The sequence below is a fragment of the Odocoileus virginianus genome, chromosome 16 (genome assembly GCF_023699985.2).
Source record: "Odocoileus virginianus isolate 20LAN1187 ecotype Illinois chromosome 16, Ovbor_1.2, whole genome shotgun sequence".
NCBI lineage: Eukaryota > Metazoa > Chordata > Mammalia > Artiodactyla > Cervidae > Odocoileus > Odocoileus virginianus.
In genome coordinates, this window is record NC_069689.1 from 5,742,146 (window position 1) to 5,757,565 (window position 15,420).

At 43.9% G+C, this 15,420-nt stretch overlaps 1 protein-coding gene across 2 annotated transcripts in view; it reads left to right on the forward strand.

Annotated features, from left to right (window-relative positions):
• The window catches only part of TJP1 (tight junction protein 1), a 341,213-nt gene that overhangs the window by 70,536 nt on the left and 255,257 nt on the right, over positions 1 to 15,420 (forward strand). The window contains exon 1 of one of the 2 annotated variants that reach the window (XM_070477664.1): positions 9,494 to 9,519. The exons of the other annotated variant lie outside the window; for it this stretch is intronic. Within the exon in view, the coding sequence (XP_070333765.1) occupies positions 9,509 to 9,519 (11 nt within the window). The 5' untranslated portion in view covers positions 9,494 to 9,508. Of the gene's footprint in view, positions 1 to 9,493; positions 9,520 to 15,420 lie in introns of those variants that run through there. 2 annotated transcript variants of the gene reach the window in all.

Sequence of the window (15,420 nt, forward strand, 5' to 3'; positions counted from 1 at the left end):
TGTGTATGGTGTTAGAAAGTGTTCTAGTTTCATTCTTTTACAAGTGGTTGACCAGTTTTCCCAGCACCACTTGTTAAAGAGGTTGTCTTTTTTCCATTGTATATCCTTGCCTCCTTTGTCAAAGATAAGGTGTCCATAAGTTCATGTATTTATCTCTGGGCTTTCTATTCTGTTCCATTGATCTATAAGAAATGACATTTCTTATCTGATCTTTCTAATAACGCCCCTGTGTTCCGTGCTTCTTGTCTCCCTCACCTTCATGCATCTTCCGTGGTACCTGGTGCCTCCCTGGTATTCCTCAGCATCTCTGCAGGGGAAGAGAGCCTGCTTCATGACACCACCCTGGGTAGGTTCTTGGGTTCATGAACCCCTTCCTTCTGCTGAAACGCTTACTACTTTTATGCTGCTTTCAATTTCCTCTTTAAAAAAAAACAAAACACTGTTATTGGTTTCCTTTTTTTTTTTTTAATGTGGGCCACTTTTAAAGTCTTTATTGAATTTGCTGGGCTTCCCTGGTGGCTTAGACAGTAAACAATCAGCCTGAAATATAGGAGACCTGGGTTGGATCCCTGGGTTGGGAAGATCCCCTGGAGAAGGGAATGGCAACCCACTACAGTAATCTTGCCTTTGAGAATTCCATGGACAGAAGAGTCTGGTGGGCTACCGTCCATGGAGTCGCAAAGAGTCGGACACAACTGAGGGACTAATACTAAATTTGTTACAATATTGCTTATGTTTTTTTTTTTTTAGTTTTTTTGGCTCCAAGACATGTGGGATCTTAGCTCCCCAACCAGGGATCAAACCTGTATCCCCGGGATTGAAGGGCTGAGTCTTAACCACTGGACTGCCAAAAAAAATCCCTGCTTTCAGATTCTGAAATGGGGTTTTAGCTATCTCCAGGTTTCAAGGAAGGTGGAATTTTTATTTGCCTTTCTTATGCTTGTCCTTTTTTTCTTTTTGGCTGTGCCAGGTATTTGTTGTGGCATGCACCAGGTGTTTTTGTGGCATGTGGAATCTTTTAAACTTATTTGTTTTACATTGGAATATACATGTGGAATCTTAGTTGCAGCATGTGAACTCTTAGTTGCCACATGTGGGATCTAGTTCTTCTGACCAGGGATGGAACCCGGGCCCCTGCATTGAGAGTATGGGAGTCTTAGCTACGGACTACCAGAAAAGTTCCTGTGCTTATCCTTTTGAGCTGATTTTCAAGAGAGAAGAAAAAGGGATGAAGAATGTCACCACCTTAAAATTGAAAGTCCATGTTGTTGGTAACACTTAACACATGGGCAACAGCCCAGGAAAATCACTGTTGACATGAACTGGAGGGATGGGAATACAATCTAGCATCTCCACATGACTGTGGACAGGTCCTTTCCTAAAAGGACCTCAGCACCTGGTGGGTGAGTCACAGCTCCCACCACTCCTTGTGGACAAACCCTGGTCACCTTCAGGCTATGACTGCCTCACCCCACTGGCTTTGGATATGTGAGTCCAGGCCTAGGGAGTGACATGTGACAGGGAAAAGTCATTGGAAGAGATGAGGCCAGGGTACTGAGAGGCAAGAGTGTCGGGTGGTCCATCCACATGGATGTTGAAGTCTTTTAAAACTACACTTGAAATAAGGAAAGAAGTCATTTTCCTCTAAAGCACTGGCTATCCTCTGAGAATCTGCAGCACATTTTAATGCCTTTGACTTTGTAAAATGATGTCAGTTTTCCAGCTGTAGTATTTATCTACACTGCATGTAAAACTCTACGGGTAGTTTTTCCTCATTTGCTAGGATAATGAAATACTTTATGAAAAGTCATAGAGTCTTTCATTTTGCATTTGTGCCCTCATGCAAATTCAGCAAATATTTATTGAGTGCCTAATATATACCAGACCCAGTTCTTTTTGTTTTGGAGGGATAGTAGTAAACCCTTTCCCCTAGACTTGGGCTTTGAATGATGGTTAAGTTTTAGAATTCAGCCTCTTCACTTGATACAGTTCTTTCAGATTTTCTGTTTGTTCTTGAGTCAGTTTCAGTAGTTTGGTCTTTCTGGACCTTTTCCCATTTCATCCAGGTTATTTAATTTGTTGGCATACAATTACTATAGTATTCCATTCAAATCCTTTTTATTCCCATAAGATTGGTAGTGATGTCCTTTCTTTCATCCCAAATATCAGTAATTTGTGTTTTCCTCCCTTTTGCCCCCCTTGGTGTTTAGCTAAAAGTTTGTCAATTTTATCGATTTATTTTAAGAACCAACCTTTCCTTTTGCTAATTTTTCTCTATTGTTTTTCTATTCTCTATTTTGGTTCTTTCCACTGTATATTATTTTCTTCTTTTTGCTTGCTTTAGGTTTACTGTACTCTTCTAATTTGTTAAGATGTAAGGCTAGGCTATAAATTTCAACTCTCTCATCTTTTAAACTATTGGGATCATCGCTTCTCGGCCTTTTGGCTAAGATCAAGTGTAAACTATTGGGATCACAATTTTAAATTTCCTTCAGAGCACTGCTTTAGCTGTACCCAAGTCCTATGTTATACTTTTTATCTCAGTCATAATTTTTTCTAATTTTTCTTATGATTTCTTCTTTGTTCCACAGGTTATTTGGTTTGGGGGTATTTTAATTTCCATATGTTTTTGAATTCCCCAAATTTCCTTCTATTACTGGTTCCTAATTTGATTCCATTGTGGTTGTAAAACATACTTTGTATGATTTCATTACTTTTAAATTTATTGAGAGCTTTCTTTGTGGCCTAATATATGACTTATCCTGAAAAATGTTCCATGTGCATTTGGAAAGAATGTATATTTGACCATGTTGAGTGCAAATGTTCCACAGATGTGTTGGGTGTAGTTGAATATTGGTGTTGTTCTCGACTTCTTTTTCCTTGTTGATCATCTGCCTTATTCTATCCATTACAGAAAGTGAGGGTGTTGAAATCTCCAATTATTATTGTTGAATTGTTTAGTTTTCTCCTTTGATTCTGTCAGTTTTTGCTATTTTGGGGTTCAGCTGTTATGCACACAAGTGCTTCCCTTTTAAAAAATATATCGGTATTTACTTTTTTTTTTTAAACATTTCTTTCTTTTTGGCTGTGCTGGGTCTTTGTTGCTACACCCTGGGGTTTTCTCTAGTTGCGGGCTTCTCATTGTGGTGGCTTCTCTTGTTGTGGAGCACAGGCTCTAGGGCACTGGGGATTCAGTACTTGTAGCTCCCAGGCTCTAGATCACAGGCTCAACAGTTGCCCAGTGGCATGTGGGATCTTCCTGGAGAGGGATCCAACCTGTGTCTCCTGCGTTGGTAGGCAGATTCTTTACCACTGAGCCAGCAGGGAAGTCACACAGGCGTTTCTTAAATGTTATGCTTTCTTGATGGATTGACCTGTTTGTTAGTATAAAATGTTCTTTGTTTCTAGGAACAATTTACAGCTGAAAGTCTAGTTTGTCTGATATTAGTATAGACACTTCATCTTTCTTTTTACATGGTATATGTCTTTCTGTTCTTTTACTTTCAACCGATTTGTGACTTTAAAGTGTCTCTTGTAGACGATATATAGTTGGATCGTGTTTTTACTTATATTTTGTCAGTCTCTGTCTTTTGATTGGAGTATTTAGTATATGTACGTTTAATGAAATTACTGATAAGGCAGGATTTATGACTGCCATCTTGCTATTTGTTCTCTATGTATCTTATGTCTTTTTGTTCATCTGTTTCCTTATTATTGCCTTCTTTTGTGCTATATATTTTCTACTGTAGTATTTTAATTTCTTTGTTGTTTCTTTTACTATATTTTAAAGAGTCATTTTTAATGGTTGTGTTGGGAATTACAATTAACTTAAAATAATCTAGGTAGAATTAACACTAGCTTAATTTCAGTAGTATACCCAAACTAAGCTCCAGTTGTGCTCCATTCTCTCTCTTCTCCTTTGCACTATTACTATTATTATCATTCCAGTTACATATAAGTACATATATATAAATGCACACTGTTTATTTAACTTATATTCAGAGTACATCATGTGAAATGCCAGGTTGGATGAATCACAAGCTGGAATCAATATTTCTGGGAGAAATATTAACAACCTCAGATACGCAGATGATACCACTCTAATGGCAGAAAGTGAAGAGGAACTAAAGAGCCTCTTGATGAGGGTGACAGTGAAAAAACTGGCTTAAAACTCAACATTCACAAAACTAAGATCATGGCATCTGATCCCATCACTTCATGCCAAATAGAAGGGGAAAAAGTGGAAGCAGGGGTAGAGTTTATTTTCTTCTTTTTATGCCTTCAATATTCTGGTAGGTAACTTACAACTCTTCCTTTGCCTTCACTTTCTGCTGGCTCGAAACCTCTAAGTCAGCCTGAAGTGAGAGATTAGGGCCTTTTCAGATGTTTCAAGAGTGTGCACAGTCTTGCACTGTGCAAGGCATTCTGGATTCCCAGGAATATGTCAGAGCTAGCTTTCAAGGCAGCCTATGGACTCTCATTCCCCATTTTTGCTTTCATTTTTTGGTTAACCTCTTGTTAGCCCCAATTGGTTTTACCACCTCAGGCAGCTGTGATGTTAAACAACTGCTGTTGATTGTTTTTAACAAATGCCCTAGGGATAGGACTGTTTGCACAGAGTGAATTCTGAAGCAGGTCAATAAAGATGAGCCCTGTGAATGGAGCTGCCAACAGGTCAAATAATGACAACTCTCTAGGGATGGGGTTTTAGGACTATCTAAACCCATTCCTCCCATCCAGTGGCTGCTAGTCTACTGGGTTTCAAAGCTACTATAGTTATGAGGCTATTAGTTCCCAAGGCTATGACAGAACCGGATAGGAGGGGCTGGGAATTGAGCAAGTTACAATGCCATCAGAGTCACTGTTCCTATCAAGCTTTAGTCATTTTTATTGAAAAACAATCTTTGGATGGTTGGAAGCCTTTGGTTAATGTCTGGAGTTCTGAAAAGGTTGATTTAACAATTTAAGCTGGTATTCTGTTTTTTACAGGGAACCAGATTTTTCTGCCATTCTGGAAGTGCTTCTGCCAGATTTATTGTCTCTCTTTTTATCCTGAATAGATCCCCTCAACCTCTATTTCTCTAAATCCTTGATAGTGCAGTATTTCATCAAATATCTTACATTTTCATCAAATATCTTACAACAATATAGCAGGGTGGTACAAAAGACTAAGCACATGTAAGAAATGGTAAATAGATAAGTACAGGTCCTGATGTCTTTTAAAAGGTCTTCTCTCTAGTATATACATTTGAAGTGTGAAAGACCTTCCAATCCCTCATTTTACGTGAGAGCTAAAACCTCTGAATAAACAAAAGTGAAATAGATTTAGACCAAGTTTTCTACCAAAGTGGCTGTGAAATTAAGTTAAGAGCCTAAACTAGGAGACTGTTTTGTTCTAATTTTCCTATGTGCTAATTATTTTGGAAATGAAGCATTTAAGCAGAGGTACATGAGGGACACACTGCAGAGAGAGTGGGATGACATTTGATCATTCTTTCCAGTGGGTGAACTTATCTGTGCTCTTCATATACACAGACAGACATACACAGACTGCTTCCAGGCAGTCCTTGCTTTGAGGGTTCAGATATGCCTGAAGTCAGCTCCCATAGTTTAATTCAATAATACCAGCGGATCAATGATATGGTTCAAATTTCAGTTATCATGGCACACTGTGAGTAAATGTGTCTAGTATCAGCTCATCTAGTACTAAGTTGACGCCAGCTTTTTAGTCCAGAAATCACTACACATGTTTGTGCATCATGAGAGAGCAATAGAAGAAGTTCTTTCAGAGCTGTCAGTATCTGGTCTCTGAAAATTTTTTTTAAAATTAACTTTTACTGAATTTACTTTACACTGTTATTATAGTTTCCATTGTGCAGCCACACAAGTACATTTATCTCTGCCTTTTTGGATTTTCTTCCTTTTTAGGTCACCACAGTGCATTACGTAGAGTTCCCCGTCCTGTACAATATGTTCTCATTAGTTATCTATTTTATACATAGCAGTAAGTAAGCCTTTCTTCTGGGCTTCCCTCCTGGCTCACAGGGTAAAGAATCTGCCTGCAATGCAGGAGACCTGGGTTCAATCCCTGGGTTGGGAAGATCCCCTGGAGGAGGGCATGGCAACCCACTCCAGTATTCTTGCCTGGGAAATCCCATGAACAGAGGAGACTGGCAGACTACAGTCTGCAGACTTCACTCTGAATGACACTCTCTAGGTTCATCCAGGTCTCTACAAATTTTGAGCATTTTTAAGTTCAGACATTGACAGCAAAGTGTATCATTGTGTTGCCTCCTTTTCTCCTAGTGATAAACCCACACAGCCTTGTTAAAAGAAAACCCAACCTCCACCCACCATCCGTCCCTACCCAACCCCCCACCCCGCCGTGCAAGCAAAAAAAAAAAAAGGTAACTGAAAGAATCGGGCGACAAAGATGGAAGTGCAGCAAAGAAACAAAAAAATGATAAAGATGGAAGTGACATGAAATACGCACGGAATGTAACTGGAGTTATTAAAAAAAAAAAAAAAAGGCACCTGTGGGAATGCTGACCTCAACACCTTTCCAAAGACTCCAGATTTGCCCCCAGGGGAATGAAAAGTTGAGGAAAGAGGCTTGGATAAAAGGATCATACATCCCAGAGGACAGACGAGGCATTCAAGGCACTGTGACAGGGAACGCCCAGAGGATAACGTGTTGAAAGTGATCCAAACGGGACGTTCTGCCAAGACACGGAAAAGATGCTCTCTGTGCACAAAACGACACGTCCACGAGAAGACAAGCCCTGTTCAAGCCACTCCTGTTAAGCTTTTCCTGCACAGAAAGAACACAGTTCAAGTCTCCGTGTGTGTGATGGTTTACAGTATAAGAAGAAGTGATTAGTTTTGCTAGTCTTCTCATTTCCTTACACATTCGTAACCATCGGTGAAGAGTTAGGAATGTCTCGTGGAACAATGTTAGTTTTCCTCACGTACGATGAAGATGGTTTCTCACTTCAGGGTCCTTCCTGTCCACCGCCGGCGAGGCCGGCTTGTGTGCACACGCACCCACCCATACGTACAGCACACGGACACACGTGCAACTTACACAACGCGCGTCCACACACTGCAAGGTGGAGCCCAAGTCACGGCGACAGCTACTGGGGAAAGATTATAAATGCAGAATAGTCATTTTCCTCTCTGGATGGTTGTGATTGGGCTTCTGCGGGAGGCGGTGGGGAGTGAGCTCCCGCCAAGAGCTGAGGCCGCAGAAAGGGGGCGGTGCCGTGCGGGGAAGGAGCGGGGCACTGCGGGGAGGAGGCGAGGCCGGGGTGGCAGTGCGGGGAGAGAGCAAGGGGTGGGGCGGTGCGGGAAGCGGGGGGCGGTGCGGGGTGGGGCGGACGCTGGCCTCGCCTGCCGCTCGGTACCGCAGCCCCGCCAGCTGGCCGCCCGGAGGCGCGCGGACGTCGCGGGCCGGTGCGCGACGCGGGGGCGGTGGGGCGCGGGCCACGCACGGCGGCGGCGGGAGCGGCGGGCACGCACGCACGCGGGCGCGGGGCGGCACGCACGGCCGGACGCACGGCGGCGGCGGCGGCGGCGGCAGGGGGCGCGGGCGGCGGGCGCGGCGGCGGCGGATGGCCCAGGGCTGACTTATGCGGCGCCTGGAGAGGCTGTGCCTGCGGCGGCGGCGGCGGCGGGGCCCTGGCCGCGAGCGGAGCGGGGACAAGATGAAGTACCAGAAGTACCTGACGGTGCTGCAGATGGCCATCGGCGTCACGCCGTCCAACCGCGGCAGCCTGCTGCCGCTCAAGAGGAGGCTGTGGTGAGGGCGGGGGCCGGCGCGCGCGGGCGGGGGGCGAGCTCGTCCGCTCCGGGACCCCCGGGGAGCGCCACCGGGCGGGGCCCGGACCGCGGCAGACGAAGGGGCCGCGCCGGCGGGTCTGGTTGGAAAGTCCAGCAGCTCTCGAACTGCGTTTTCTGCGGCGCCTCCCATCCATCGGCTGCAGGTCGGGGTCATCATCGGTGGAGGGGGGCGGTGCTCCCACCTGGAAGCCGCTAGAGAAAGGTGTCCGGGATCACCCGGAGCCGTGTACACACGGGATCATCCGTCGGATTGTATGCCGTTTTGTTAGCATGTAAACATGTCACAAGAATCCCGGTGGTCACCCTGGTGTTCCATCCACTTGAGAGTTGGGTGCCTGGTTCTGTCACAAGGGAGACGGTTCAGTAAAAAGGATGATGATGTAGAAAAAAAGTGTGATGATCATGGGATTCTGTGGTCATTTCAGTTAAAAAAATGCATGCTCAATACAGTCCCATAGAGGTTGATTCAATTCAATTGAACATAGTCCAGTTTAATTTGAAGGTGATAAAGGAAAAGAGGCTGCTTTTAGGGAGTGTAGAAAACTAATATCAGCTTTGTGAAACAAAATGGAATAACCATCCAAAGAACATAAAGATCGAGCGGTTAGGAAAAAAGAAGAGCTTAGAAAAACAGTGGCAATAGTGGAGAATTTTGAAGGTAAGACCAAAATACATGAGCAGCGAAGTTCACTTTTCGCTGTGCCACTTACTGTGTGACTGTAGACAAGTTACTGGAGAGTCTCTTTCTTCTGTAAAATGGAAATGATACTCTTTACCTCGTGGGGTCGTGGGTAGATCAACTGCCATAGTCAGTGCATAGTAGGTACTGAGTAAATATTTCTGTCTTTCTTCCCGTGAAACCCCCTCCCCCGCCCCCCGTTGTTCAGAAAAAGAGAAATTTATTTTTGCAAAAGTTATGTTAATTTGAAAAACAGCAAGTGACAACACCTGGAAGACTAGGCTGGTAAAAATCAGCAGTCACTGAAGTAAGAAATGTCCATGGAAGAAGATTTTAGCAGATGTATCAACAATATGTCAGTATTCTGAAGCAATAAGCAGTATGGTTTGAAGATGACTTTCCAGATGGATGGGTTACAGATAAAGAGAAAACAAAGCCAAAGTTGGCACCACCAGTCTTACCCCCAGCTCAGCTTTCCTCCTGCGTGCTTCCCAGTATGGAACATGCTGCATATTTTATCCCTCTTCTCGTAAGTAGCATGGGGCCAGGGCATTTGTCTGTTTAGTTGATTACTAAATTCCCTACAACTAGTTTCTAGTACAAATAGATTCTCAGAAGATGTGTGTGTGTTGAATTGGTGAATTCTTCATAATCTGTAACCCTGAAAGAAAGTTGAGGAAATTTTTTTTTTCAGCTGTTCTGAGTGGCTTGCAGGACCTTAGTTTCCAGACCAGGAATTGAACCCAGGCCCTCAGCAGTGAAAGCACGGAGTCTACCCACTGGACCCTCTGGAAAGTCCCTAGGAAATTTTCTTGATGTTACATTTAAAAACCAAGATGTGGATACAATGTTTGAGGAGCTGTTCTGCATGAATATTAGCAGTGATTGGTCACAAGGTCAGGAAACTAGGTTTATTCCTTTTCATCACTGGAGTACTGCTTCTGAGACTGGTGTCCCGAGTATACAGTTTGTGAAGATAGAACAAAGAAAATGAAATCCAGGTAATGTTTGTACTCTAGAGATTCATGTTTGAGGCAGGCAGTGACCTGGGACCAACATTAAAAACCGTCTTATGAAGAGACAGCCTGAAAAGATCAGGGAGATTTTGTTGAGCTTTCCCCAGTCTCAAATGAGCATTTGAGAATTTCTATTTAATGTTAAGTGGATTTGCGAATGTTCATCTAGTTTCTCCAGTGGCAAAGTAAAGAGCACGCTCTACGAAACTCTGGAGTGGGTGGTACTTTTGAACACGGATGCGTAATCTTTTATTAAGTTGGAGAATGTTGTGCCATCTGGTTCCTCTGTCTCTTATGTCTTATGGAATTCATTTTCTAGGTAACGTTTTATTTTCTAGATGACATTTTGTTTTGCCAGTGTCCTAACAACTGCATGTGGAGAATTGGAGATGAAAGGCAAAGACACTGTTATTTGTCTAGATGTGTGAATGGGTTCTGACCTCGGAGTGGTGAGTGGGAGCTAGTATCCGACATCGACAGTGCATTCAGACCTTGGGATGCATCAGCTTGTGTCCGTTTATGAAATGTGAGGTCATAGCGTGGTCGTTGATCATGGCTTGTGTGAAGCTTTATGTGAGGACGTTTAGAAAGATATGTATGCTCCCTGCATTCCTCTGTCTTAACTCTTACAGTCTGTGTGGGAAGACAGCTCGCTCACAAAGCTTACGCCTGTCCAAGTAAAGCTTGGGCTTGAGGGGGCCAGTGCTTTGGCCCCACTCTCCTCTCTGGTCTGGCCATTTGTGCACATCTGCTTTCCTGTCTGCAGTGTCCTTCTGTCCTTCTGATTGGCTCTGCACATCCTTAAAGGAGTACACACTTGCAGACACTTTTACTTGGAACCTGAAGGGGACACACTCCACTGCGTCAGTGGAGCCTGCAGGAGCCCACTTCTTGAGGCTCCTTCTCCAAGAAGTTTAGTACATGGGAGTGTTTGCAGTGTTTGGTTCTGAATCATTACTGTTCACAAAGCTGGAACTCAGGCTTGTTGCCGGAGGGAGACATGAGTTCGTGCGGCTGCTGCCTGCGGGCTTCCAGTGAATGGTCAGTGATGGACAGAAGCCACAGAGCACAGTGCTTCCTAGAGACTAGCATATCGCCAAAGCAACAGAAGTTTATTTTCTCCCAGTTCTGGGCCCAGAGTCTGAAGTCAGTGTTGGCAGGGCTGTGCTCCCCGAATACCCTGGGGAGAACCCTTCCTGTCGCCACTTGTGTCTGTGGCTCTAGGCCTCCTTTGTGGGACACACCTCTTCAGTCTGTCTCTGCCCCTTCTCGTGGTCTTCCCTCTGTGTCTTGTCTTCTCTTCTGTCTCTTATGAGAACACCTGTCATCAGAGTTAGGTAGTCAGTGACCTCTGTGAAGACCCTTTCTCTAGCCAGGGTCACATTCATGCGGTTAGGGGGTGTGGGCAGGGAGGGACAAGGCTCAGTCCAGTGCGGGAACCACACCTGCTCAGCAGGTGTGAGGCCCAGAGAGTTCTTACTCCTGTCTGTTTTAGATGAAATGTGAAAAGTATTTTCATAATAAGGTTATTGTTGTCAGAGTTTTGATTTTTGCATTGAGTGCTTTCAGGAGCATTTACATGGATCTTAGGGGAAAAGAGTGTCGTATCATTTTCTTGTATTTCTAAGTCTGTTTCTCCCTGTTGAGACTATAATTATTGTAGGTCGTGCAGTATACATTCAACCACTGAAGTTGTCGTCTCATAATCAGATTTTGAAAGTAAGAAGAGCTGCCATTCACTGAGCTTGCTCCCTGATGGGCCCTCCATCTCCCTGGAGGTGGGGGCTGTGTCTCCCCCAGCTTTACAAATGAGATCGTTGGCCTGTCCAGAGTCACACCTCAGCTTTATGCCAGTTCTTAGGATTAAAATCACGTTTGAGCAAGGATATGCACGTCTGGAGAGATGACTGAAGACAGGAACCAAAGGGCAAGAACATGTCTTACATGATATTGTTTCTCCCAGGGTGGCCCATGGCCCCTTCATGGCTCACCGAGGTCCCTGATGGGATAGGACCATTTCCAGGTCCTCCCTTGGTTTCTTTCCTTTAAAAGAAATATATGTGTGTGTGTGTGTGTGTGTGTGTGTGTGTGTGTGTATTTATATATATGGCTGCAGTGGGTTTTAGTTGCAACACATAAACTCTTAGTTGTGGTTTTAATTCTCCAATCAGGGATGGAACCCAGGCCCCTGCATTGGGAGTGTGGAGTCGTAGCCACTGGACTACCAAGGATGTCCCCTTGGTTTCTTTAATGAGCAAATTATAGGCAGTGACACACATCATTGTTTATAAGTACAACTAAGGGCCATTTAATACAGACTTTTTCAGTGATCTGAGAAACTTGATGCTGGGAAAGATTGAGGGCAGGAGGAGAAGAGGGCAACAGAGGATGAGATGGTTGGATAACATCAGTGACTCAGTGGGCATGAATTTGAGCAAACTCCAGGAGATAGGAGGAGGAGTGATCCTCCATGAAGGATGGAGGATCCTGGCATGCTGCAGTCTGGGGTCCCAAAGAGCTGGGCATGACCTCGCAACTGAATGACACCAGCAATTCAGTGAGTAAGTAAGGTTTCTGAAGTTAGATGCTCGTAAACAAAAACTAGCATTTTACTGGCATTTAGCGAAGAACCCTTCCACAGTACTCAGTGTCCTTCTGAAGTCATTTGCCTTCTGTGCTTGGCAGTGCCTCAAGGCTCCTGTTCTCACAACCATGTTCGGGGAAGGGTGCCTTGTTAACTCATCCGTGTTAGCTTGACTTGGTTGAAGCCATCAGTTGCTGACATTTTAGAATTAGTATATTGTAGAAGCATTGTTAGTTTTGTCCTGAGGGAACTGCTTTGTTTTTACCATCTCGATTGTTTTTGCCCAATTCTGTGTTATTGGTGAGTTCTTTTCCACTGGAAGTTAGCAGTGGGAGCGGCAGATGAGCTTGGGGATTATTTGTCCTAAGTGAACTGCGGTCAGAAGTGGTCGTGAGCCAAATCTCCTGTGTTATATATAACAAAATGAGAGGGTGGACCCTGGGTTTCTGCCTTTTAAGCCTATCAGCCAAATAAAAACATGACCCCATTAGAGAAGTTATGAAGGGAATGGAGAGAGGCAGACATTTTCTCCCCAATTGCCCTCTAGGGACGATTCAGTAAAATTAAGAATTAGGAAAAGAAAAACTTCCTTTTAAGTCAAGTGTTGATGTTTTTCCAGAGTTGAAGGGAAAGCACTCCAGAGTTGAAGGGAAAGCACTCCAGGGTTGAAGAGTGCTTACAGCTTAGTTCCTGACTTTACTTCCCTGTCATCAGAGACCATGCTCCTGATACTCAGGGAGTCATCTCCAGAGTCTGAGGCATTCAGGTCAGGCTGGGTGAGAGGGGTACCTTGGGTGGCAGAGATGTTGTCTTCTCCACATCAGGAACACTGTGGACAGGGCTTCCCTCCTGAGCTGTGGACATACCTCAGTGTTCTTGTGTGTGTTTGCGTGTCCAGCACAGAACTATCAGACACACATATTTCCACAAATATCATTGTTTGTTGTTCAGTTGCTCAGTCATGTCCAACTCTTTGCAACCCCATGGACTGCAGACTTCAGGCTTCCCTGTCCTTCAGTAACTCCTGGAGTTTGCTCAAACGCACGTCCTTTGAGTTGGTGATGTCATTCAGCCATCTCATCCTCTGTTGTCCCCTTCTCCTCCTGCCCTCAATCTTTCCCAGCATCAGGGTCTTCTCCAATGAATCAGCTCTTCCCATCAGGTGGCCAAAGTATTGGAGCTTCAGCTTCAGCATCAGTCCTCCCAATGAGTATTCAGGGTTAATTTCCTCTAGGATTGACTGGTTTGATCTCTTTGCTGTCCAAGGGTATTCTCAAGAGTCTTTTCCAGCACCATAGTTCAAAAGCATCGTCTTCAGTGCTTAGCCTTTTTTATGGTCCAAATCTCACGTCCATATGTGACTATGTCTGGAATTAATTCTCAAAAAAACATTAAAATGAAAGAGAAGCAACATCTTAAATTATCTTATATCTCAAGGCTCCTCCTACTTAAATATGAGTATAAATATTCTACATATTTATCTGGACCTGTTTATTCCTTTTCTTTATCTCCCACCAGAGAAAGGGGAGCTATGACTGAACCATGTGCTTGTTAACCGTTGGTCTCTTAGCTTCACAAAGATCTGGTCTGAGCTGTGAAGTCACTGAGATTTCTCCCCAGGAGCTGGTTCAGTCCTGAGATAAGACCCCCTCCTCCTTGCTGAATGTGTGGGTAGGTGGGTTCTGCCCGACCCAGTATTCCCCAGGTGGATGCCAGCTCAGCCCTCTTGGTTATTGAAGAATTTTATTGTGATCCTGATAGATTTTTTGGCTCTTAGTCATTTTCAAAATTTGGTGGACATAAATTCTTACTGGAGACTTTAGGTTTTAGTCTTTTAGTTTGGAAAAAAGGAAACCGGTGATGCATCTCTAAGTCAGATGAAGAAAAACTTTTGAAAATATTCTTCTGTTAAAAAAATTTAAATTCCATTTGTATTAATTTCCAGTATTATCATACCACCTAACCAGGGCTGTCAACATGAAGTGAGAGAGGAAATAAAGAGAATTCAAGACTTATATATATATTTCTTTTAATTGGAATATAATTGCTTTACAATTTTGTGTTGGTTTCTGCTGTACAACACAGTGGATCAGCTATATCCCCTCCATCTTGGACCTCCCACCCCACCCCCCATCACATTCCTCTTGATCATCGCAGAACACCGAGCTGAGCTCCTTTTACTGCACAGCACCTTCCCACTAGCTATCTGTTTTACACATGGTAGTATATATATATGTCACTGCTACTCTTTTAAGTTGTCCCACCCTCCCTTTCCCCTGCTGTTCTACAAGTTCATTCTTTATGTCTGAGTCTCTGTTCCTGCCCTGTAGATAGATTTTCAGTACCATTATTCCAGACTCCATACATATGCATTAATATATGATACTTATTTTTCTCTTTCTGACTTCACTTGGTATGACAAATTCTAGGTTCATCCACATCACTACAAATGACTCGATTCCATTCCTTTTTATGGGTGAGCAATATTCCCTTGTATATAGGTACCACATCTTCTTTATCCGTTCCTCTGTTGGTGGACGTTTAGGTTGCTTCCATGTCCTGGCTATTGTAAACAGTGCTGCAGTGGACATTGGGGAACATGTGCCTTTTTGAATTATGATTTTCTCAGGGTATATGTCTAGGAGAGGTATTGCTGAATCATATGGTAGCTCTATTTTTAGTTTTCTAAGAAACCTCCACGCTGTTCTCCATAGCAGCTGTACCAATTTACTTTTTCACCAGCGGTGCAAGAGGGTTCCCTTTTCTCCACACCCTAAGACTTGTATTGTGCCACTCGGTTTCTCTTTACCATATGCCCACTTCTAGAGCACAGTTCTTCACTGTGTTCATAGAAGCTCTTCCCTGCAGAAAGGAGAGCAAAACTGTACAAGATGCTGCTCTTTGTATTGAGAATCGTGAAAAGGTCATCAGCAGGATTTTACTCTGGGAGGTGACTTGAAAGGTGTCCTCATTGGAACCAATGAAATAACAAAAGGATAAATGAAGAAAAGCTGCAGCATTAATAATAACAGTCTGGGTAAACAATGAGGAATACCATCAATGGACCAGCATTTTTGAGGGATCTCTGAGAAGTAGAGAAGTAGCTGAAGCTCCAATAGTTTAGTCACCTGATGGGAAGAGCTGACTCATTGGAAAAGACCCTGAGGCTGGGAAAGATTGAGGGCAGGAGGGGGTGACAGAGGATGAGATGGTTGCGTAACATCACCGACTCAATGGATATGAATTTGAGCAAACTCTGGGAGATAGTGAAGGACAGAGGAGCATGGTGTGCTGCAGTCCTG